Source organism: Heteronotia binoei, chromosome 1 (assembly GCF_032191835.1).
Source record: "Heteronotia binoei isolate CCM8104 ecotype False Entrance Well chromosome 1, APGP_CSIRO_Hbin_v1, whole genome shotgun sequence".
In the NCBI taxonomy this organism is placed as follows: domain Eukaryota; kingdom Metazoa; phylum Chordata; class Lepidosauria; order Squamata; family Gekkonidae; genus Heteronotia; species Heteronotia binoei.
In genome coordinates this window covers 134,312,648-134,336,283 of record NC_083223.1, presented here as the reverse complement: position 1 = coordinate 134,336,283, position 23,636 = coordinate 134,312,648, and the positions used below count along the sequence as shown (strand labels likewise).

At 41.8% G+C, this 23,636-nt stretch overlaps 1 protein-coding gene across 1 annotated transcript in view; it reads left to right on the top strand.

Annotated features, from left to right (window-relative positions):
* SYNE1 (spectrin repeat containing nuclear envelope protein 1) overlaps positions 1–23,636 on the top strand; it is a 621,543-nt gene that overhangs the window by 91,214 nt on the left and 506,693 nt on the right. The window contains exons 6-10 of the mRNA XM_060240915.1: positions 32–210; positions 5,746–5,942; positions 9,951–10,060; positions 16,463–16,570; positions 19,359–19,496. Coding sequence (XP_060096898.1) covers positions 32–210; positions 5,746–5,942; positions 9,951–10,060; positions 16,463–16,570; positions 19,359–19,496 — 732 coding nt within the window. The remainder of the gene's footprint in view (positions 1–31; positions 211–5,745; positions 5,943–9,950; positions 10,061–16,462; positions 16,571–19,358; positions 19,497–23,636) is intronic.

Here is a 23,636-nt window from a genome sequence, read left to right as displayed (position 1 = left end):
CTGTAGTTAACAGACTTTATTCCACATACAGATAGAAGAACTTACAAGCAACCTCCCGCAGCTACAGTCATTATCCAACAGTGCCTCCTCTCTGGAGAGTGTTGTCAGTTCAGAGACTACTAGTCCACCATCTAAGCGAAAGGTGGTAACCAAAGTCCAAGGGAATGCAAAGAAGGCATTGCTAAAATGGGTTCAGTACACAGCAGCAAAGTAAGTAATTTTTGAATTTACTTGATTGTGGGTTAAAATAGAGCAACGTTAATTTATGCAGCAGCAAAGTCAGATGAGTTGTAAAAAGGGTGTATAGACTTCTCTAAAGGAAGTATGCAACTCCAGCTCTTTGAGACTCAAAGTAGATATGGGGATATCCTGACCCCCGCCAGGCCCAGCACTGAAATTCAGAATAGACTTGAGTATAAGCAAAAGATAAATGAAAACAGTGAATAGATGGTCATAGATTCAGAGGAGTTAGCCATGTCAGTCTGTTGCTGCAAAATAGTAAATAGTAAAGAATCTATCTGCACAAACCAGGAGCTGGCAAATCTTTTCTAAAACCAAGGAAACCATCTATTGCATACTACTTGGAACAAAGCTGTGATAGGATTTACTGGGAGTAAAAAATGTGATGGGAGATGCTGAATGGGATTCCTAGGAGAAGACAAAGATGTTGTCATAGTGGTATTTTTGTGAGTGGATGGGTTTCTGTGTGTAAACAGGAACTGTTAATGTCCCTTGCCACAATATTGCCCAGCAGGTTGATTTGTTAATGTTTGCTGATAACTATTGATGGCCAGAGAGAAAAGGATACCCAAATAGGTGAATGGACCTTGATTAGGGTGATATGGTCAGGAAGGAAGGAACCAGGTGTTAGATTTTGTGATTAAGGAGGAATCTCTTCTTTCCTGTGGACTCCATACTAGAGAGAAATGCTTCCTTATCTTTGGATGGGGGGAAAACCATTAGTCTGATAAATGCCATCACAAAATAGCAAGTCAGACTTGTGCTTAGCTTTCAGGAACCATTTTGTTTGGCTCTACTCCATCTTAGTTATAATGTACACTTCCAGGCTTCATTCTGGTCCACCCCTGGACCTGGCATGGCTGGCACTTGTACATTCAAAGAATTGGGAGTAAAGGATGATAAGGGATGTCTATTACCCAGTGTGCCCTTTGCAGGGGCTAGGGTTGCCAATCCCCAGGTGGGGGCAGGGGATCCCCCGGTTTGGAGACCCTCCCCCCGCTTCAGGGTCATCAGAAAGCGGGGGGAGGGGAGGGAAATGTCTGCTGGGAACTCTGTTATTCCCTATGGAGATTTATTCCCATAGAAAATCATGGAGAATTGATCTGCGGGTATCTGGGGCTCTGGGGTTCAATTATGCTTGTCACAGCCTTGGCTCCACCCCTAATGTCTCCTGGCTCCACCCCCAAAGCCTCCTGGCTCCACCCCCAAAGTCCCCAGATATTTCTTGAATTGGACTTGGCAACCCTAGGTGGAGCCAAGATCAAGGCTGTGACAAGCACAATTGAACTCCAAAGGGAGTTCTGGCCATCACATTTAAAGGGACGGCACACCTTTTCAATGCCTTCCTTCCCTAGGAAATAATGAAGGATGGGGCACCTTCTTTGGGGGCTCATAGAATTGGACCCCCTGGCCCAATCGTTTTGAAACTTGGGGGATATTTTGGGGAGAGGAACTAGATGCTGCACTGAAAATTTGGTGCCTCTACCTCAAAAAACAGCCCCAGAGCCCCAGATACCCGCGGATCAATTCGCCATGATTTTCTATGGGAATAAATCTCCATAGGGAATAATAGAGTTCCCAGCAGACATTTCCCTCCCCTCCCCCCGCTTTCTGATGACCCTGAAGCGGGGGAAGGGCCTCCAAACCGGGGGATCCCCTGCCCCCACCTGGGGATTGGCAACCCTAGCTCCACCCCAATGTATCCTGGCTCCTCCCCCAAAGTCTCCTGGCTCCACCCCCAAAGTCCCCAGATATTTCTTAAATTGGACTTGGCAACCCTAGCTTTCTCAAACAGGCAGTTGGAAGAGATCGCTCACTCAAGGGAGGCGGTGAGTTTGGTTTTAGAGCAGGGAATGTCTAGTTTGAAAAAAAAAAAATCCTTTTTGCTTTTTGATTGGAAGAAGCTGCTTGCCAGAGCAGGCAAGAGCTCAAGTAAAGGTACTGGTGGTGTTTTCTTTATTTTCTAGCTCTCAGGTCAACTGAATAGTGAGACTAGATGGTTAATATATGCACCTCCAATCTGGGAAAGAAAAGCTTGAGGACGTTCCCACTATTAAAAGCAGAACCCAATAATGAACTGCTGGACTAATGTCAGATAAGGGCAGTCAGTCAGGTGAAGCTACCCCATCCCAAGCGATGACAGCTCTGAGTGAAGAGGCCTTGCATCTCCAACTGCAAATTAAACAGGCAGACCTCAAGGAGGCCAGACTTGAGGTAGAGTTAAAGGAGAAAGAGAATGCAGCCAGGATAGAATTAGAGAGAAGATGTGGAATGAGGATCGAATTAGAGAAAGAAAAGATGTGGAATGATGAGAGAGAGAGAATGCAGCCAAGATGGAGATGGGACTAAAGAAAGCAGTTCCTAGGGAAGGTTTTGTGAAAGCTGGTGCCCACTTAATAGGGAAGAAAATTTTTGTAGGGGGAACTAGAGACTTGGAAGAATGTAACTTAAGAGACTATTTTAGAAAATATGGCCAGGTTACATTCATAAATGTAATGGAAGATAGGCACAGTGGAAAGAAAAGAGGGTTTGCTTTTGTAGTGTTTGAGGATTGTGTTGTACTTAACAAGATTGTTTTTCAGTGGTACCACACCATAAATGGAAACCACTGTGAAGTGAAACCTGCACTTTCCATGCAAAAAATGCAAGCTGCTGCTGGTTGAAAGAACCTGTAGAGCTGTTCTTGATCTACTGTTTATTGTTGTAATGTTTGTGTTCCTCACTTCTTCTTCTTCTTCTTCTTCTTCTTCTTATTATTATTATTATTATTATTATTATTACTATTATTATCATTATTATTATCTGTTTATTTATATTGCGTCCATTCCCCATAGGGGCTCAGAGTGGAGCACAATATGAATAATAAAATCACAATTAAACAGCATAACAGTAAAAACCAATTACAGTGTTCAGTCCAACAGAATAATTCAGCAAAGAGGTATAACAATATGATGCAGCAAAACAGCGCAGTAGGATAGTACAGTAGGGGAGGCCAACCAATCTAGTGAATAAATGCCCGCCGCCTCACCCAAAAACCTGGCGGAACAGCTCCATTTTACAGGCCCTATGAAAGACTAACAAGCCAGGTAGGGCCAGGATCTCCATAGGGAGCTGATTCCACCAGGTTGAGGCCAGGACCGAGAAAGACCTGGCCCTGGTAGAGGCAAGGCGGGCATCTCTTGGACCGGGGACAGTCAGAAGATCTTGGGAGGCCGAGCAAAGCAACCTCCGGGGCATATACGGGAAGAGAAAGTCCCGCAGGTATGTTGGTTCAAGGCTGCATAAGGCTTTAAAAGTCAGAACTAACACCTTGAAGCAAATCTGGTATTCTATAGGCAGCCAGTGCGGAGCACTGACCGCATGCTCACCCATACAGGTGATGCAGTCAGCAGGCAAGCAGTCGCATTCTGCACTCGCTGCAGTTTCTGGATCAGCTTCAAGGGCAAGCCAGCGTAGAGCGAGTTACAGTATAGTCTGGAAGTGACCATTGCATGGGTCACCATAGCCAGGTCTTGTGGAGAAAGATATGGTGCTAGCTGCCTGATCTGCCATACATGGAAGAAGGCAGACCCGGCAGCTGCTGTGACCTGGGTCTCCATAAAAAGTGAGGCATCCAGGATCATTCCCAGACTCTTCACCTGTTGGGTCGCCACTAGCACAGCGCCGTCCAAGGTTGGGAGCTGGGTGCACAAGCCCACCCCCCCTTGATTCAGGCACAGGACCTCCGTCTTAGTTGGATTTAACTTCAGTTGGCTCTGCTGTAACCATCCCACTATGGCCTCTAATGCCTCAGACAGATGTTCAGGGTCAGAAGACGGTCTGCCATCCATCAACAGACAGAGCTAGGTGTCATCAGCATACTGGTGACAACCCAGTCCAAAACCTCAGGCAATCTGGGCAAAGGGGTGCATATAGATGTTGAATAATATGTGCAAGAGAATAGCTCCCTGCAGCACTCCACATATAAGTGGGTGTCGCAGGGAGGTCTGCTCGCCCAACATCACCCTTTGTCCTCGTCCCTGAAGGAAAACCATTGCAAGGCTCCCCCCCCCTTTATTACAGCGACGGTGAGGCAGTGGGTCAATAGATCATAGTCAACCATGATAAACACCACTGACAGGTCGAGAAGAATCAGCAGTGCCAACCCGCCTTGGTCCAGATGTCTTCTTAGGCCATCTGTGAGGGCAACTAGTACCGTCTTCGTCCCTTGGCCTGGAACCTGTTTTGTTTAATATCTTTATAAATGATTTGGATGAAGGAATAGAGGGAATGCTTATTAAATTTGTAAATGATACTAAATTAGGAGGGGTCTCAAGTACAGTAGAAGAGACAGGATATATTTTCTTCAGATATACATACACTGATATCTGAAGGAAATGAATATTTCTAGCAAAAAACAGTCCATCAGCAATATCTTGAAGATCATTTGGTTGATGACAACCAAAGCACACAACTGTTAAATCATATGGAGTGCACAACTTTTAGTCCAGACAAATTAGCAAAAATGTATCACAATATGTCAAATGAATGCTGGAAATGCAAAAATGCAACTGGAACTTTTTACCATATCTGGTGGCTATGTGACAGAACCAAAATTTATTGGAAGATGGTCCATGAGCTACTACAAAAGATTCTGAAAATACAAGTTAGATTCCGACCAGAGCTCTTTTTATTAAATATACTACCAGAAGATTACTCCAGACAGATGAAATTGTTTTTAATACATGCTGTGACTGCAGCTAGAATAATATATGCCAAATACTGGAAACTTCAAGAAATACCAAGAAAAGAGGAACTAATATCTAAGCTTATAGAATTTGCTGAAATAGATACTTTATCAGCCAGCCTGAGAGATGCCAATCTCTGTGAAACTAAGAGAATTTGAGAACCATTATATAACTGGCTAGGTCGTGATTTATAAACTTCCAAAACAAGTCAATCAAGTAATTTATGAAAATTTTTGCTGTATATAATTACATTTTTGTCTTAGTAGGAGCTTCAAGAGATATTAAGGATTATTGTATTGTATTATTAAATGAGAAGTGCTGTTTGCAGTGAATATTATAATATTTTAGATACTAAGGATGATATGAATTGAGCATTGTATAAGTAGAAATATTACGAAAACATTTTATATTCAAATACCTTTCCCCTTCCCCTTTCCTTCTATTCCGCTCCCCTATACTCTGTACCTGGAAATTCAATAAAACTATTAAAACAGATGGAGTACACAACTGAAGAAGCTTGGTCATCTTTGTAGTGAATTACGCTCACATAAGGAAATAGTGGTCATTCTTTAATAGTATTTTATAGTGACACATATCTTGGGCAGTGAATAAAGTGGACATGCTTGAAAAGTATACCAAGTAAATCCAGTGACCTAATTAGAAAAGAGTAAATAATACATTGCAAAAATATAACAAACTCTGGATTGATGATGAAAATGAAGAACTGAGGCTCAATGTTAAGTGTCTGAACAGTCTGTGAAAATTATTTCTTTTTAAGGCAAGCTGGCATTGAAGTCAAGGATTTTGGAAAAAGCTGGAGGAGTGGTGTTGCTTTTCATTCAGTAATTCATGCTATTCGTCCAGAACTAGTCGATTTGGAAAGGGTGAAAACAAGATCTAACAGGGAGAATCTGGAAGAAGCCTTTATGATTGCAGAGTCAGAATTGGGAATTCCAAGACTTCTTGATCCTGAAGGTAGTGTGATGTAAACTTTAATGTAATTTTTACCATACTGTGAGAAAACTCCTCAGCAGAACTGCTCAGAATCCGAGTAAAGCTTTATATGGGCTTGTGCTTCCTACCATTGATAATGTGCTGCTTTTGCTGAAAAATGTTTGAGAGTCTCACTAGATGTTGGAGCTGGCTCCTACAGATGCCTGATCTGGCCATGCTGATCCATGCTTTAGTAGATTATAAGGCTGTTACTGTAACATACTCTATTATCAAAAGGCAGTTTTGAGGGTAAAATGGAGGAGAGGAGAACTATGTAAGCCGCTTTAGGTTCACTTAAGGGAGAAAGATGGGACGTAAATGAAGAAAATAAATAAATACATGTTCTTGAGGACAATAAGAACATAAGCCCTGCTACATCATACTAGTAGTCCATCTAGTCCAGCATCCTGTCTCACACAGTGGCCAATCAGCTCCTCTGGATGACCAGCAACAGGGCATAGAGGCCAAGACCTTCCCCTGACATTGCCTTCTGGTTCTGGGACCCAGAGAATTAGTGCCTCTGGATGTGGAGGTTCCTCTCAGTCACCATGGCTAGTAGCCACTGGTAGATTTATCCTCCATTAATCTAGCTGATCCCCTTTTAATGGTGTTTATTCCTGTGGTCATCACAACATCTTCTGATAGCGAATTCCACATTTTAATCACTCTCTGTGTAAAATAGTATTTCTATTTGTTGATCGTGAGAAAAAATTTCTCTTTGTCATCTTTCTCCACCACATGCATAATTTTATAACTCTTTATCATGTCCCTCCTTAGTTATCACTTTTCTAAACTGAAATGACCCAGACATTTTAGTCTTTCCTCTTAGAGAATGTGTGCAACCCCCAGTCATCTTGAGATTTTTTTAAAAAAAAACTTAAAACGTGCTTAAAACATTAGCACTCATTGGTCTTAAAGGTGCTTTCTTTGTATTTCTGCCATGGGATTCAGGAAACTGGGCAAAGGAAACTCTGGCTCTTTCCTTCCTTCCCCAGGGGACCGGGGGGCGGGGGAGGGAGCTTCAGCCAACAGACAGAAGAGATGCTTGGCTTAGTAGCTCTGCTGTGCAATTGAGTGAGCCTGGCAAAGCAAGCTCTCCCTCTCCCTTCTTCCCCAAGGGAGGAGCCTCAGCCAATGGAGAAAACAGAGGTTTTGCTCTGTACCTCCTGGTGTGATTGAGCAAGCCTTGCAGAGCAAGCTGTTATGCAGAAGAAAGCAAGAGAGAGGGAGAAGGAAGCAGATGACAGCCAACTGCTCAGGGGCCTGATAGGAGCCCTCCAGGGGCCTGATTCAGCCCCTGGGCCACATGTTTGACGCCCCTGTTCTAAGGACTGTCTCTCCTTGCACATTCCCATGTGGTAGTTTTTATTCTTTGTTTTTTCCCACCAGGGTCAGTACCTCACCTTTTCCAAGGCACTTTTGACAACAGTCCAGGGTTGAGCATCTTCAGTGATTTCCCCATGCCTCTAAGAACAGCTTCCTGGAATAGGTTGCATGGGGGAGGGGGCTTTTATCTTTTTGGCTTTCCTGTAAGACGGAAAAACAGAACTGCTTCAGAGAACTTTTGAGGCAGTTTCAGCCTGAGCAGATGGGGAATAAAATGGGGTGGCAAAAGGTGATTTTAGACAGGTTTTTATATCTGTTGGGGTTTTTTATATCTGTTGTTTTTAATTTCTTTTTTTTTAAAAAAAAAGATGTTTTTACATTGGTGTTACCTGCTTGGGTCCTGAGGTGCTTAGTAGAAGGGGCCATGCAAATATTTTAATTACATAAATCCTACTTATCTATTCAATGGGTTTACTTCTAGGAAAGTGTTCTTGGGTTGCATTGTAAATCTGCCTCCGTTCCTGGGGACTGGAAGGTAGCAAATGTCACCCCCATCTTTAAAAAGGGTTCCAGAGGAGATCTGGGAAATTACAGGCCAGTCAGTCTGACTTCAATACCGAGAAAGTTGGTAGAAACCACTATCAAGGACAGAATGAGTAGGCACATTGATGAACACAAGTTATTGAGGAATACTCAGCATGGGTTCTGTAAAGGAAGATCTTGTGCCACTAACCTGTTACAGTTCTTTGAGGGGGTGAACAAACATGTGGACAAAGGGGAACCAATAGATGTTGTTTACCTTGACTTCCAGAAAGCTTTTGATAAAGTTCCTCATCAAAGGCTCCTTAGTAAGCTCGAGAGTCATGGAGTAAAAGGACAGGTCCTCTTTTGGATGAAAAACTGGCTAATTAATAGGAAGCAGAGAGTGAGTATAAATGGGCAGTCTTTGCAGTGGAGGTGCCGCAGGGCTCAGTACTAGGTCCCATGCTCTTTAACTTGTTCATTAATGATCTGGAGTTGGGAGTAAGCAGTGAAGTGGCCAAGTCTGCAGATGACACTAAATAGCTCAGGGTGGTGAGAACCAGAGAGGATTGTAAGATCCAAAGGGATCTGTTCAGGCTGGGTTAGTGGGCGTCAACATAATAATAAAAATAATAAAATTTTATTTATACCCCGCCCTCCCCGCCGAGGCAGGCTCAGGGTGGCTTACAAGGAATGGCAAGAGCCATGTTAAACCAACAATAAACAGTTATACAATTCGATTTAATTTACAGTTTACCATTAAATTTTACATAATCTAAAACAATCTAAAAACAGTCTAAAATAATCTCAACTAGCTGCTATCTCAGTTATTAATATTAGTGATGGCGTGATGTTTATTTCAGGCTCCATCTTGAAAGGCTAGCCGGAAGAGGGCGGTTTTACACGCCCTACGGAATTGGCTAAGGTCCCGTGGCAGATGAGGTTCAATGTAGCCAAGTGCAAAGTAATAGATATTGAAGATGATATTGGATTTATATCCCTCCCTCCACTCCGAAGAGTCTCAGAGTGGCTCACAATCTCCTTTACCTTTCTCCCCCACAACAGGCACCCTGTGAGGTGGGTGGGGCTGAGAGAGCTCTCCCAGAAGCTGCCCTTTCAACCTCTGCCAGAGCTATGGCTGACCCAAGGCCATTTCAGCAGCTGCAAGTGGAGGAGTGGGGAATCAAACCCGGTTCTCCCAGATAAGAATCTGCACACTTAACCACTACAGCACACTTAACCACTACATCAAATGCACATTGGGACCAAGAATGCCAGCTACAAATACAATTTGATGGGTTGTGAGCTGGCAGAGACTGACCAAGAGTGAGATCTTGAGGTCGTGGTAGATAACTCACGGAAAATGTCAAGACAGTGTGCGATTGTAATAAAAAAAAACCAACGCCATGCTGGGAATTATTAGGGAGAGAATTGAAAACAAATCAGTCAGTATCATAATGCCCCTGTATAAATCGATGGTGCGGTCTCATTTGGAATACTGTGTACAATTCTGGTCACCGCACCTCAAAAAGGATATTATAGCACTGGAAAAAGTGCAGAAAAGGGCAACTAGAATGATTAAAGGTTTGGAACACTTTTCCTATGAAGAAAGGTTAAAACGCTTGGGTCTCTTTAGCTTGGAGAAACGTCGACTGCGGGGTGACATGATAGAGATTTACAAGATTATGCATGGGATGGAGAAAGTAGAGAAAGAAGTACTTTTCTCCCTTTCTCACAATACAAGAACTCGTGGGCATTCAATAAAATTGCTGAGCAGTCAGGTTAAAATGGATAAAAGGAAGTAGTTTTTCACCCAAAGGGTGATTAACATGTGGAATTCACTGCTACAGGAGGTGGTGGTGGCTACAAGCATAGCCAGCTTTAAGAGGGGATTGGATAAAAATATGGAGCAGAGGTCCATCAGTGGCTATTAGCTACAGTTTGTATATTTGTATGTGTGTTTGTATGTAAGTGTGTGTGTGTTGGACTGGATGGGCCATTGGCCTCATCCAACATGGCTTCTCTTATGTTCTTAAATTCCTGGGTTCATATTAAGGGTAGAGCTTGTTTGTTTTTCTAACAAGGTTAAGCAGCAATTGCCCCAATATTTTATGGAGCTCACTGTCATCCTTATTCTTTCAGATGTGGATGTGGATAAACCAGATGAAAAATCTGTTATGACCTATGTGGCACAGTTCCTGAAACACTACCCTGATCTTCACAATGCAGCCAGTGAATCACAAGAGACTGATGTATGTTTTAATTATAATTCATACAAACATAGGGGCCTGTGAGACTCAAGGGGAAGGAAATCCTTTCCCTCTGTTTAAGTCCCCCCTCTTTTCTATTTCCAGACTTTTCTTCTGTGATCTCTCCCTGCATTTTCCTCATTCTGTATACTGAGCTTTCTTTACTTTCCTCCCACCTACTGTTTTCCACAGTCTGTCTCCCTTCCCATTTCACCCATTTTCTCCTTCTCTTCCCTCAGCCCTATTTTCACACTTCTTTGCTTCCCAGCTCATTCTTTGATTTTTCTTCCCCACCCCCTTTCTCTTCTTTCTCTTCCTCTCTGTACTCAGCACTTGCTGTGCCATCGCTCACTGCTGCAATTTCACCCTATTCAACAGTTATGCTGGGGTTGTCAATGCCCAGATTTCAGTGCCTCAGTACCCAGGCTACTCAGTCAGCATTCTTCATTTTTGTAATGTCAACCCTCCCTCAATTGTTTTTATTAGGTTTTGAGATTTTTCAGCAAACCTTGGTGTTCCCCCTGGAATTTCATAAAAAAATCTTTCTTTCTGTACATGACCCCATTGTGCAAATTTTAAGATGTGCACTCTAGCGCCATCATTCAGAATAAGAAATTTAGGCTGAGATCACACATGCTAAATAATGTAATTTCAATCCACTTTCAATGCACTTTCCAACTGGATTTTGCCGTGTGAACTGGCAAAAACCAGTTTTAAAGTGCATTGAAAGTGGATTGAAAGTGCATTATTTAGCATGTGTGATCACAGCCTGATAGTCACTACTTGGTGTAGCCTAGCGTAATCCTTTGCAGTTACTCCAATCTAGCTTCTGTATAATCAGTGGGTTTAGGTTGCAGTTATTCTTCATTTTGTAATTCCTGTTTTCAAAATATTTGGAATTATTATTGAAGTAATAATCTGTTAGTTGGGAAAGGATGATTCAGTCAATTTAAATAAAATGTAAATAATCCTTTCAAAAGCAATAGAGAGGGTGATAAGACCTTTTAATTGTAGTCTCAGCTTCAAGGGAGATCTGGAATAGGTAAAGAAACATGAGTTTTTGCATTTGGCTTTGATGAACTCTGATTTCAGTAATTCCCCCCTCAGTATTTTGTATTCCTGAAGCTCTTAAGCTGTTAAAGCAAATTTAAGTATAAAATGGATTTGTGGTGAACATTGTTGATACAAGGATGCAATACAACCCACTCCTACTAATTGATTACCTAATCTACTTGGATTAGCAATTCTAGACAACTTGTTTTTATCTTGTGTTTTCCCCCGTTTGGCTGGTCTATGTGTCACATTTTTATCAAACAATCTTGCATTTGCCTTCTAATTATGATCATATAATCTTTTAATTGGCATGGGTATAAATGCCACTGTGAGACAATCTGTTCTGCTTCTTACAATCAACAGGATAGGGAAGATGCATCTGATGCTTCTCAGCAATAACCTGCACATTCTGCTGAAGTGGAATGCAGACCTTCTGTCCTTCCTTATATGCAACAGTGACCATAATGCACAAATTGTGATTGGCAAAGTGTTTGTCTCATAACTTCTACTTATATTTAAATATTTATATTTCTTTGTCATATTTTACAAGACCAGAACAAAATTATTATTTATGTCTTAGTTAATTAAGACCTTGCTTAGATAATTACTTTATAATATCTATTAATTACTTTATAATAATCTATTAATTGTAAATGTATAAAATGTTGTTAGCCGCCCTGAGCCACCTAGGCGGGGAGGGCGGGATACAAATAAAATCTATTATTATTATTATTATATAATATGGCTTCATTAAGAGCATTTTTCTACCATATTATTTTCAGTAGCAATTGAACATTTACTTTATAACTACATGAGATAGCACCGGATAAAACAAGTGCTAGTCTGGTGCGGTTACTGACTAAATTATAAAGTAATCAGATGCCCTTGTAGCAGCATGATGTTAGTGTAAAATCTTGTCAGGCGGTCTTTTATTTCAGTATTTTTGAGCGTTGGCATTTGTTTTTGTGCCCAAGCTAGGCCAATCTTGTCAGATCTTGGAAGCTAAGCAGGTTAGTACTTGGATGGGAAATCACTAAGGAAGTCCAGGGTTGCTATGCAGAAGAAGGCAATGACAAACCACTTTTGTTTCTCTCCAGCCTTGAAAACCCTACAGGGTCATTGTAGCTTGGCTATGACTTAACAGCACTTTACACATTTGTTTTTGTAAATAAAGTGCCATTTCCTTACTGCAAATCAGAGATATGATGAATGAGTCATATAATCAGGAGTATGAGGTCATAGGGAGTGGGACATAGTCTTCCTCTGTGTTTATGTACTGAAAATGAAGATAGCTGTCTGTAGTACTTCTGTGATGCCAGTACTTTTGAACAGTATGTATCTGTGCAAAGTATGAAACAGAGACTCTGTGCACTACATTTTCAAATGCATTGTAAAATGCCTTGCAAAATATTATCATCTGTTTGAAGAGGCATTGTTGTGGACAAATTAAGCCAGCTGCTGGAGCTTTTGCTGCAAATATTCCATTGTTTAAGATTTCCAGGACACAAAATTGTGAGAGAAAATGGACTCAAAAACATTAATCAGATCAGCTTCCACATGGATCTTGTTCTGAGGTGATTAAATGACCTGTGCATTTCAGGAACTGTTATCAGTATTCTGGTTTATTTAGTTCCCAAATACTGATTTGGTATCTAGATTCAGGGTTTTGCTACGATTCCACTATAAATTGAGTCCATCACTCCCTATATGGAATCTTTCCAGGGGGCCTGGAAGGGTTGTTTATAAGCAAATGGCACCAAAATTGCAGAGGAGCTGGTGCTGCCTGTCCACTAAAGAACTTTCAAGTTTTAAGTAGACTTAATCAAGGGGTCCAGAGCTGTGGGCTCCTGAACAAGGTGCATCTGGCCATCCTCCACTGTTTTCCTATGAGGAAAAATTCCATGCTATGACCACGGCAGAGAAGCCAATAGCCAAACATACAAGTCCAAGCCACACCTGGTTGTCAAAAGCTTCCCAATGCAAACAAAATCAGCAAGCCCAATGAAGAACCAGATAATATCAGTAATCTGGCAAATCCAATACAACCAATTAATAAAAGAATCCAAATCAAACCAACAAAAGGGGGGGGGGGACTGTTGCAAGTGTTCCCTCTGTGCTGAGCTTATGTGAGCTAGCTCAAAGTTTTTTAACCTCTGGGTCACACATTTTTGTCTTAGCTCAGGAAACATGGCCCCAGAACAAACTAATTTATGCAGTAGCTCACAGCTTTAATGCTGCAAGCTCATGAAGTAGAATTTTTGCTCACAAGACTGCACCACTTAGAGGGAATATAACCACTGTCAAACTACAGAAATCAAGCAGAACCCATTACCAGTGTGACTGTGCAAGGCCAACTAAACCAATGTCAAAACAGAAAAGCTCAGCAGAACCAATCTGCCTGTCCCAAGCCAGCCAGATCTGACATACACTTACACACACAGTAACATCACTTCCCCAAGGAAGGCCTCAGAAAGTGAGCAAGAGGGGTTTGAGACACTCAAATTCTGCTCTCTCTGTAGTCTGCAGCCTACGCTGTTACTTAAGCTAAACTGTGGCAATGATTTTGTAGCTAGCTCTGCCTCCTATGGCAGCTATTTTGTAGCAGCCATTTTGTTGCTGCACCTATCATGCCATATCAAAATTCCAAATGTGCCCACAGGCTCAAAGTTTGGGAATCCCTGGTCTATTGCAGTATATCTCCTCCCTGAACCCGTCCTTTCTCAGACTTCACCACAAAATCCACCATAGGACAGGGCAAAATTCACCACATCACATTCTGAGACCTGCCCTCTAGGCAGGATTGGTGGCACTGAAAGCAGTATCTCCTGAATACATTCCTGCTGTGTAGTCCAGAAAGGTGCCATTGTTGATGGTACTTAAAGCCACAGAGGAATCTAGAAGAACCAAGATGGGTGTACTTCCCTGCTTGGTAGACTGGCATAGATTAGCAGTGAAGTAGATCAAGATGGTTTCAGTGTCATGTCCAGGAAGGAGGCTTGACTGAATAGTATCTAGATCAGGAATGTCAAATTCATTTGTTAGGATGGCTGGACCTGACACAAATGAGATTAGTGGGGCCAGGCCATGTGTGTCATAAAATGTAATGTGAGGTAGGAGAGATATAAACTTTGTAAAGGACACAGACAAACACAATTAAAGATATTATGTTTTAACTTAAAATACAAACATGCTTAATACTCTTGCAGTGTTTTGTTTTAAATGGAAAGGTGGGGAAATAGTGGGATTTGGCAATGCAGTTTTTAAAATAAAACATCAAGAAAAAGCACAAGGATCACAGCAGAAACTAAAAATATAAAATGCTCTGAGCCTGGAAAAACAATGAAATGGCATTGCAAGCTTCTCCCCCTCCCCCCGGGTCTACTCAGATTGGCAATGGCTCTCTAGTAAAATATCCCCCTTTGGCTGTGGGTTCCCAGGTTACAGCACTCACTAGATCAGGTCCATTAAGCAGAGACAAGCTGACTCAAAGCATCAGCTCTTTATTTGCAAGGGCATAACTCCAGGAAAGTGAAACAATCTAAAAACATTGCCACACAGACAAAGCTGCAAGGAAAATGTGGAATGGATCTTCTTTCAAGGTCCCTGGGCCCTATCTATCTGGACACAGAGATCTTAATGGAAAATCCATTCCACATTCTCCCCGCAGCTTTAATGAAGAGTCCATTCCACATTTTCTTTGCAGCTACAGCCTGCAAAGACAAGGCAGAAAAGGCAGGGGACTGAAAGAGCAGGGAACTTCATCAGCTTTGGAGTTTCAAATACTGAGGACAGGAGTGGGGGGGGGGGAGAGAAAAGAGCCCTGGGGACCTGATTAAAGCCCTAGATGGGCCGGTACTGGCCCACAGGATAGACATTTGACACCCCTGATCTGGATAGAGAATTGTATTTGTGTGACTTTTGCTTAACATTTATTTATTTTTATTTATTTATTTAGTATATATTCCACCCTTTCCCATGATGGGCTCAGGGCAGATTACAAACACAATAAAACGGTTAAAGCCCAACAATAAAACAATCAAATTATCAAATAGCATATCAGAATAAAATACAAAATAGGCAGTGCGGGCACTTTACAGATTAAATATGGATGTCATAGTTGTTGGCTCGAAAACTAAAAGTCGAGATGGTAAATCAATAGGTCAGTGTGGGGGAGGCCAATAGATGGTGTAGCAATGAAGTGAGGATGCCCACTTGCCTCAATCAAAAGCCTGACGGAATATCTCTGTCTTACAGGCCCTATGGAATGGTGGAAAATTTGGTAGGGTCCAAATCTCCATAGGGAGTTGATTCCACCAGGTCGTGGCCAAGGTCAAAAAGGCTCTGGCCCTGGTCGAGGCACGCTGGACGTCCTTTGGGCGAGGGCTGGCCAAAAGATATTGATTGGCCAATTGTTGTAATCTCCAGGGCTTATATGGGGAGAGGTGGTTCCACAGGTATGTCAGTCCCAGGCCGCATAAGGCTTTGAAAGTTAGCACTGCAATTTCTGTAAATTTACTGATATTTTCCAATTTGAGAGCCAGTTTGGTGTAGTGGTTAAGTGCACGGACTCTTACCTGGGAGAACCGGGTTTGATTCCCTGCTCCTCCATTCAATCATAGCTCTCACAGAGTTGTCTTTAAAGGGCAGCTTCCGTGAGAGCTCTCTCAGCCCCACCTACCTCATAGGGTGTTGTGGGAGAGGAAGGTAAAGGCGATTGTGAGTTGCTCTGAGATTCAGAGCGAAGGACGGGATATAAATCCAATGCCACTACCACCACCACCTCCTCCTTCAAATTAACTTTTATTATAAATTTACCAAAATTGTATACTTTAGATTAACTTGAGTATCATAAATTAAGTTTGTTTATTTATATAGTATCACATTTAATTATTTTAATTTCAAAGAATACCAGCTTCACAAATGAATTCTGCTGTGGGGAAATGGGTACAGGGCCAGTAACAGCACCTTCATCCTCTGGATGCATATGCCATTTCCATTGTACTAATAAAATTCCATAGCATAGGCTTTTTGTGGTTCTTCTGGAGCATGTACAGCAGGATAGCTCTGATCCACTAGCCTGAAACTTTATCTGGTAAGCTTTTGCAACAAATGCCCCAATTAGTACTTCAGCTGCTGATGTTGGCGATAGGATCAAACTTTCAGGATCACATAAAACAGCCTCCACATATCGTCATTCAGTAGACTGCATAAAGGAGGAGGGGCAGAACCCAGATTTTTACAGAGAGAGAGAGAGAGCACAATCAGGTTCTTATAGAATAATTCAGTACATATTTAACCCTTAAATACAAGGTGCATTTTAATTTTTTTTTACTGCTTTTTTTCCTCTTACAGAAAGAGGACAGACTAATATTACGAGACCTGAAAATTTGGGTAGAACAATTTGAAAGAGACTTGACAAGAGCTCAAATGATGGAAGTAAGCTTGCAAGAGAAATACCAGGTAATATTAATTTTTGTTTGTTTATGAAGCATCATTTAAATGTAATTTTTAAAATTCTTTGAAGAAAGGGTTTTGAATGTGATTAGATAGTTTATGAGCTTGCCTTTTCACTTTTCTTTCTTACTCAAAACTATGGAAATACTGATTGCGACATACTTAGTTTATTTATTTATTTGTTTGACTTTAATTTATTTTATTTTATTATTTATTTTAGTATATTTTTATTCTGCTCATTCCCTGTAGGGCTCAGGGTGGAGTATAGCATATGCTAAAACAATAAAATGCAATAAAAACATTTTTAAAACAGACAGCTCAACAGCACTCAAAGAAGTTTACCATATCACATATTGCCCAGCCTGGCCGTCTCACATTATGATATCTCATAGAGATGGCAGATGATAATCCATTTTGTAACACAGGTGACAGTGCTGATAGGGGAGGCCAACCAGATCAAGAATAGACGCCCGCAACCTCAACTAAAAGCCTTGGCGGAACAGCTCTGTTTTACAGGCCCTACGGAAGGCTAATAAGTCAGGTAGGGCCCGGATTTCTGTAGGGAACTGATTCCACCAGTTCGGGGCCAGGACCAAAAAAGCCCTGGCCCTAGTTGAGGCAAGGCGGGCATTTCTTGGGCTGGGGATGACCAAGAGATGTTGGGAGGCCAAACATAACTGTCATGTTCTCAGGGTGCAGGCAGGCAGGAGTCCAAAGCAAGTCCAAGGTCAAAGTCCAGGAAATCAAGCAGGAGCCAAGTCATCAATGCAGAATCACAAACTGGAATCAGAAGTCAATGTCCAAAAGCCAAAAAGTCAGAGTGCCAAGGAAATCAAGCAGGTCAGGATCAGGAATCAGGAAGGAGCATGGATGCAAGCCAGAGAATAGACTTGTTGCTTCCACAAGGTTTACCAGGTCCTGGGTGGGAGCTATATGGGAATCTCAATCAGCCTGCTCCCTGGGTGGCAGTGACTGCTAGAACTCAGGGCTGAGAGATCTGAAGCATCGACATGCTTCATGTCTTTGCTCTGAAAGTTCTTTCCTGAGCCTGCTTTGAACTCTTGAGATGGGAGGAGGAGAGCTTGGAGGAGATTGATCGTCAGCAGCTGACATTGGTGCCTGGAGAGTGATTGATGGGCCAGCTGCTGTTTGTTCAGCTGAGGAACTGATTGGCAACGCTTCCAGGTCTGTTAACCCTTCCAGTTCCTCCTCGTCAGGGCTCATGACAATAACGACCTCCTGGGTATATATGGAAGGAGACGGTCCCACAGGTATGTTGGTCCCAGGCCACATAAGGCTTTAAATGTTAGAACCAAAACCTTGAAGCGGATCTGGGACTCAATGGGCAACCAATGCAGACTGTGGAGCGCCAGCCGAATGCCCACCCATAAAGGTGGTGCAGTCAGCAGGTGAGCCACCGCATTCTGGATCAATCTCAAGGGTAAACCAGTGTAGAGCGAGTTACAGTAGTCTAGTCTGGAAGTGACCATTGCATGGATCACTGTAGCCAGGTCCTGGGGGGATAGATATGGTGCTAGGTGCCTGATCTGCCAAAGATAATAAAAGGCAGACCTGGCAACCATCGTGATCTGGGCCTCCATGGAAAGGGAGGCATCCAAGGTCACTCTGCCTTCACAAGTGGGACTCATGGCAGTGAACAGCATTTCAGCAAATGCATTTCAATATACATTCAATAAATACATGTATTAATTGAATTAAAACAGCTAAAACAATCACAAAATATAACCATTTTACATTGTTTGTGAAATCTTCCTTAAGAGAGCTGCCATAGCTGAAAAGATAATCTTGGCTTTTTCTTGACATGATAGCTTATGTATGGGATAGAGAAGGTAGAGAAAGAAGTACTTTTCTCCCTTTCTCACAATACAAGAACTCATGGGCATTCAATGAAATTGCTGAGTAGTTGGGTTAGAACTGATAAAAGGAAGTACTTCTTCCCAAAGGGTGATTAACATGTGGAATTCACTGCCACAGGAGTGGCGGCTACAAGCATAGACAGCTTCAAGAGGGGAATGGATAAGCATATGGAGCAGAGGACCATCAGTAGCTATTAGCCACAACTTATTGTTGGAGCTCTCTGTCTGGGGCAGTGATGCTCTGTATTCTTGTGCTGGGGGGGGGGCACAGTGGAAGGGCTTCTAGTCCCACTGGTGGACCTCTTGATGGCGCTTGGGTTTTTTGGCCACTGTGTGACTTAGAGTGTTGGACTGGCTGGGCCATTGGCCTGATCCAGCATGGCTTCTCTTATGTACCTAAATCTCAAGAAAATATTCTTGGTTATTATTTTCTTTCCAGTATCCCTCCCTTCCCTCTCTGAACCTCTCTACATTTAGTTCTCTTAGTGCAAATGTTCTAGATACTAGAAAAAGTTCAACGATATAGTTAAGGGAGTGCTGAAGTGAGGTCTTGAAGTCTCTTGGGTCTCTTTCAGTGTGAATAAGGTCCTCCCTGTCTCTTCAGTTTTTGTGGATGACCCAAAGTTTTCCAGAAACAGCAGAAGTAATAGATATAGGCATGTTTATATCCTGAAGGCCTAAGGCTCTAAACAGGTGGGCACATCTGGGGTATATGATCATAATAGGTTTTTCTGCCATCCGCCCCCCCTTCAGTGTTGAGTGGGAAGAGGGTCTTCTTCTCACCTTATCTGATGTCTGTTTTTCTTTTCTGGAGGAAACGATTTAGAAGGATGTGCTAGTTGATCTTTATAAAATATTAGAACTGGTATCCTTCTAGCCCATTTCCCCCTTCAGTGCTGTACTGTGTCTCTTTGCAGTCATTTAAACATTGCAGATTGCAATATGAAATGAAGAGGAAACAGATTGAACTTGCAATCCAGTCTGTAAGAAAGGATGGTAAACTGTCACTTGATCAAGCATTGGTGAAGCAGGCATGGGACAGAGTTACTTCCCGGGTAAGTTTATGAAAAAAATATAAAGTAAGAATTTAAGTTGAAGGAAAAGGTTTTATTTATTTACTCTTGCCTCTGTTACAGTGAACTTAAATAATGCACTATGCGTTTTTGCAATATAACTTGGTAAAATATTTAGTAATATGTATTTTGGGATCTATCAGAAACTTGAATTTTAATATCTTTTGCATTTCTTCATGTACTTCTGTTCAATATTTTCCTGCTTTCTTACATGTCCACCACATATGGTAAAATAATGTATCTATTTCAAGTATTTTCTGTTGTACTCTTTATTATTTTTTGGGAGTAATATACCATCTAGAATATTGTATACTAATTCTCTCTTAATATTTGATATTTTTAAATTTAATTTCTTTAGTCCATAAGTTTTCCCACTGACTCATGCATATGTTTTCTATAAATTGTTACATCTGTTTTATCAAACAATTTTTTACTTGCTCTATTTCTGTATCATATTGCAATAACATTTTATAAATTTTTCTTAATAGGTGATTTGAATTTCCATTGATTAATGGTTCAGAATTCATGTTCTTTCTTAGCTAGCTCTCTTCTTTGGTGATTTGTTCTTAATTTAGACAGCATTTGATAATACAGCAATCATCTTGCTTTCTTGCCAGGATTTTATTTTCCCTTGTTTATTCATCATGTGCTCATAATTTATAGAATATTTTTTATTTATTTTACTAATGGGGCAATAGGCATCAATTAGAGATGTCAGTGGAGAGGTTGGTGAACGTATTCTATTTCTGCACTGAAAAAAAAGGCAAAGGTAGTCCCCTGTGCAAGCACCAGTCGTTTCCGACTCTGGGTTGATGTTGCTTTCACGTTTTCATGGCAGACTTTTTATGGGGTAGTTTGCCATTGCCTTCCCCATTCTACACTGAAACCATATTTTTAATAGCCCTCTCTCAAGATAAAAGTGCCATCTTGTCTTTGAATAATTTTTAATGATTTCTTGGTCCATAAATAATTATGAATTCCTTCTTTAGCATCAGTTGTCTTCAGTTTAATGTTCCTTCTATTTAGATTTATAATCCAGTCTGATATCCAAACTAATTGCCAGTTTGGTGTAGTGGGAGAACTGGGTTTGATGCCCCATTCCTCCACATGCAGCTGCTGGGTGACCTTGGGTCAGTTACAGTTCTTTCAGAGCAGAACAGTTCTCAAAGCTCTCTCAGCTCCACCTAACTCACAGGGTATCTGTTGTGGGGAAAGGAAGAGAAAGGATGTTGTAAACCATTCTGAGACTCTGAGTGAAGAGCAGAATATAAATCCAATCTCTTCTCTTATTTTTCTTGGTGATATACTAGTTTGATACAGTTGGTGAAACCTCCTCTTTTTTCATCCTGTAATATTTTACATCTTATTCTTCGTTTTCTTACTACTCCATAAAAATATCATTTTCTGCCATTTGTTAAAAAGTCTTTTCATCTATAATGTAGGTAACTTTTGAAACAGAACATTCAACTTTGGGGTAATAAGTTCATTTTAACAACAGAAATTCTTCCTCATCACAAAATTTTCAGTTTTTCCCATCTTTGTAAACATTCCACAGTTTTTACGTAAGCTTTTTGATAATTATCTTTATATTCACTATCATTTTGCCCTATTACATATATACCCAAATATTTTATTGGTTTTTTGGTGACAATGCAATCTGTTATTTTCTCTCCTTGTTCTGCTTTGGTTGCTACTAATAACATTATCTTGGTCTTCTTTTTGTTCAGTTTATAGCTGGAATAAGTTTCAAATCTCATTATATGTTCCATTGTATATTTCAAATTAATGTTTGGTTTTATTATTGATTTAAAAATGTCACCCATATAGCTTTTCATATTATATTTTTTTTAACTTCTTTTATTTCAGTAATTCTAATGTGTTGTCAGGTCTTTATAGGCAATATTTCTATTGCCAGAATAAATAATAGTAGTGACATTGCACAACCCTATTGGGTTCCTTTTGCTGTTTTGATTTTACCTGTCAAGGAGCCATTTATTAAAACTCTGGCTTGCTGGTCTGTATAAATACTTTGCATCCAATTTAAAAGTTCAGTTCCATGATTCATAGTGTGTAATACTTTCATTAAAAATAACCAACACACATTATCAAGTGCTTTCTCTGCATCCAGAAACATAAATACATTTTTTCTTCTTTTGTCCTTGAATATTCAGTTGCATTCAACAGATATATGATGTCATCTTTTACATATCTCTTTGGAACAAATTCTGTTTGATCCTTGTGAATTAAATGTGGAATTCATTTTCTTAGTTTCTTAGCCATTATTGTTGTAAATTTTTTATAATCCACATTTAGCAGTGAGTTTAGTCTATATGATATTAATAATAATGGATCATGCCCTTCCTTGTGTGCTTTAAGTTATGTTCACTTTTTGCCAAGTTGGTTGTATATGTATTCTCTCTTGTATTTCATAAATTACTCTTTGCAAAGGTATTGCTGGCATATCTTCAAAGCATTTATAGGTTGCTGCCAATCCGTCAGAACCAGGCACTTTATCTTTTAAAAGTTTTTTTGTTAATAGCATGATTAATTTCTTGTATTGTTATCACTTGATGCAAAATTCTTTTATGCTTGGGTGTGATTTTTTAATTAGTATCTTAGATAGATATTTTACCATTCTTTCTTCATCTATGGATTTTTCTTTATAAACCTTTGACAAGAATTTTTTATTTGTTCATGCATTTCTTGTTCTGAGTAAATCACTTTATTTCCTTTCCTGATCCTGGCTATCCTTTTTTCTCTCTCTTTCTTTTATTAAACAATGGATGAGCAGCCCAATCTTGATTTATGCAGAGGCTGGCCGCTTGAATGTGGGCATAACTGAGGCGCTGCTAGTCCACTTCCTGAGGGCTTTGGTGCCACTAGTCCACTTCCTAAGGGGGGAGAGAAGAAGCGTAGCTCGCCACATGTGAGACCATCATCATGGCAATTCCACTGGAGTGTGACTCCCAAGGCGGAGGCAGAAGAAGGGGAGGGGCCTCCCAGGGCTGCTAGATTGGCCAGTTCTGGCGCAGGCACTGAGGCACATAACAGTCAGGGCGGGGAGAGGTAGCTCCAGAGAGGCTGCTCACCTGTCCCTCCCCGCCCCCTGACAGAGAATTGTGCCAATCACAGGCATATGACCCAAGTCAAAGGAAAGAAGTCCTGCCGATGTGGGGAGGGGAAAGAAGTGAGACTGTGTGTGTGTGCGCATGAGAGAGAAGCCTGACTTGCTGCTGAGGTGGGGGGAGGGGAGGGAAAATGTGGAGCTGCAAGATTGGCCAGTCCCATGGCTACGCCCACCCACTGTCAGAGACTTGTGCCAGTGGCAGGCGGATGAGTGTTGTCATGTGCCCTTCCAGAGAGCCATAAACAAACAGGAAACATATAGTGCAGGAGTCTGCAGTCAGAGAAGCCAGGCAAAATGTGGGTATTGGAATGAGCAGACAGAGTCCCAGCATGCCACCAAGTCCCACAGGGAAGACCTCCCCGGCAGGGACTCGAAGTACTTCCCTGATGCCCCCTGCTCCTTGCAGGGAACCTCTTCCCCGGTGGCAGCAGAGCACAGAGTGCTAGGCACCAGCCAGGCGCCCATTGAATTGGGCCCTCCCCTGCACTCCCCTCTGCTGTGTGCCATGAGCACGGCAGCCCCGTGGGGTTGGGCAGGCTGTGGGCTCGGGCAGGCTGCGGTGATGCATCTGGCCCCAGACCACCTGCCCACCCATGGGATGAGGGGGGGAAAGACCCTCAAGCTCCCCTTTCCAGCCTCTCGGCAAGGTGGCTCATTTCCCCCTCTTGCCCCCTCTCACAAAGCGTAACTTTACACCTCTCGCGGGCAGCATTCCTGGGCTGAAAGGTCTTAGGAAGCTAATTAATGCTAGCCATGCCCCCGGGGTGGCCTCCATTAATGCCAGCGTGGTTGCCTACACCCCAGTTGTGCTGCAGGCTGGGCACAGTGCCCCTTTGCCAGCAGCCATGGGCGGGCTTACGCTGAGGTGGCCATAGGCAAGCACAACTCCCATTTGTGCTGGTGAGGAGGAACGTAGAATGCCGCAACTTGCACTTACACCGACGTAGCAGTTAGTTTGCTTCCAAAACACTTTCAACCCCACCCCCTTAGGACTG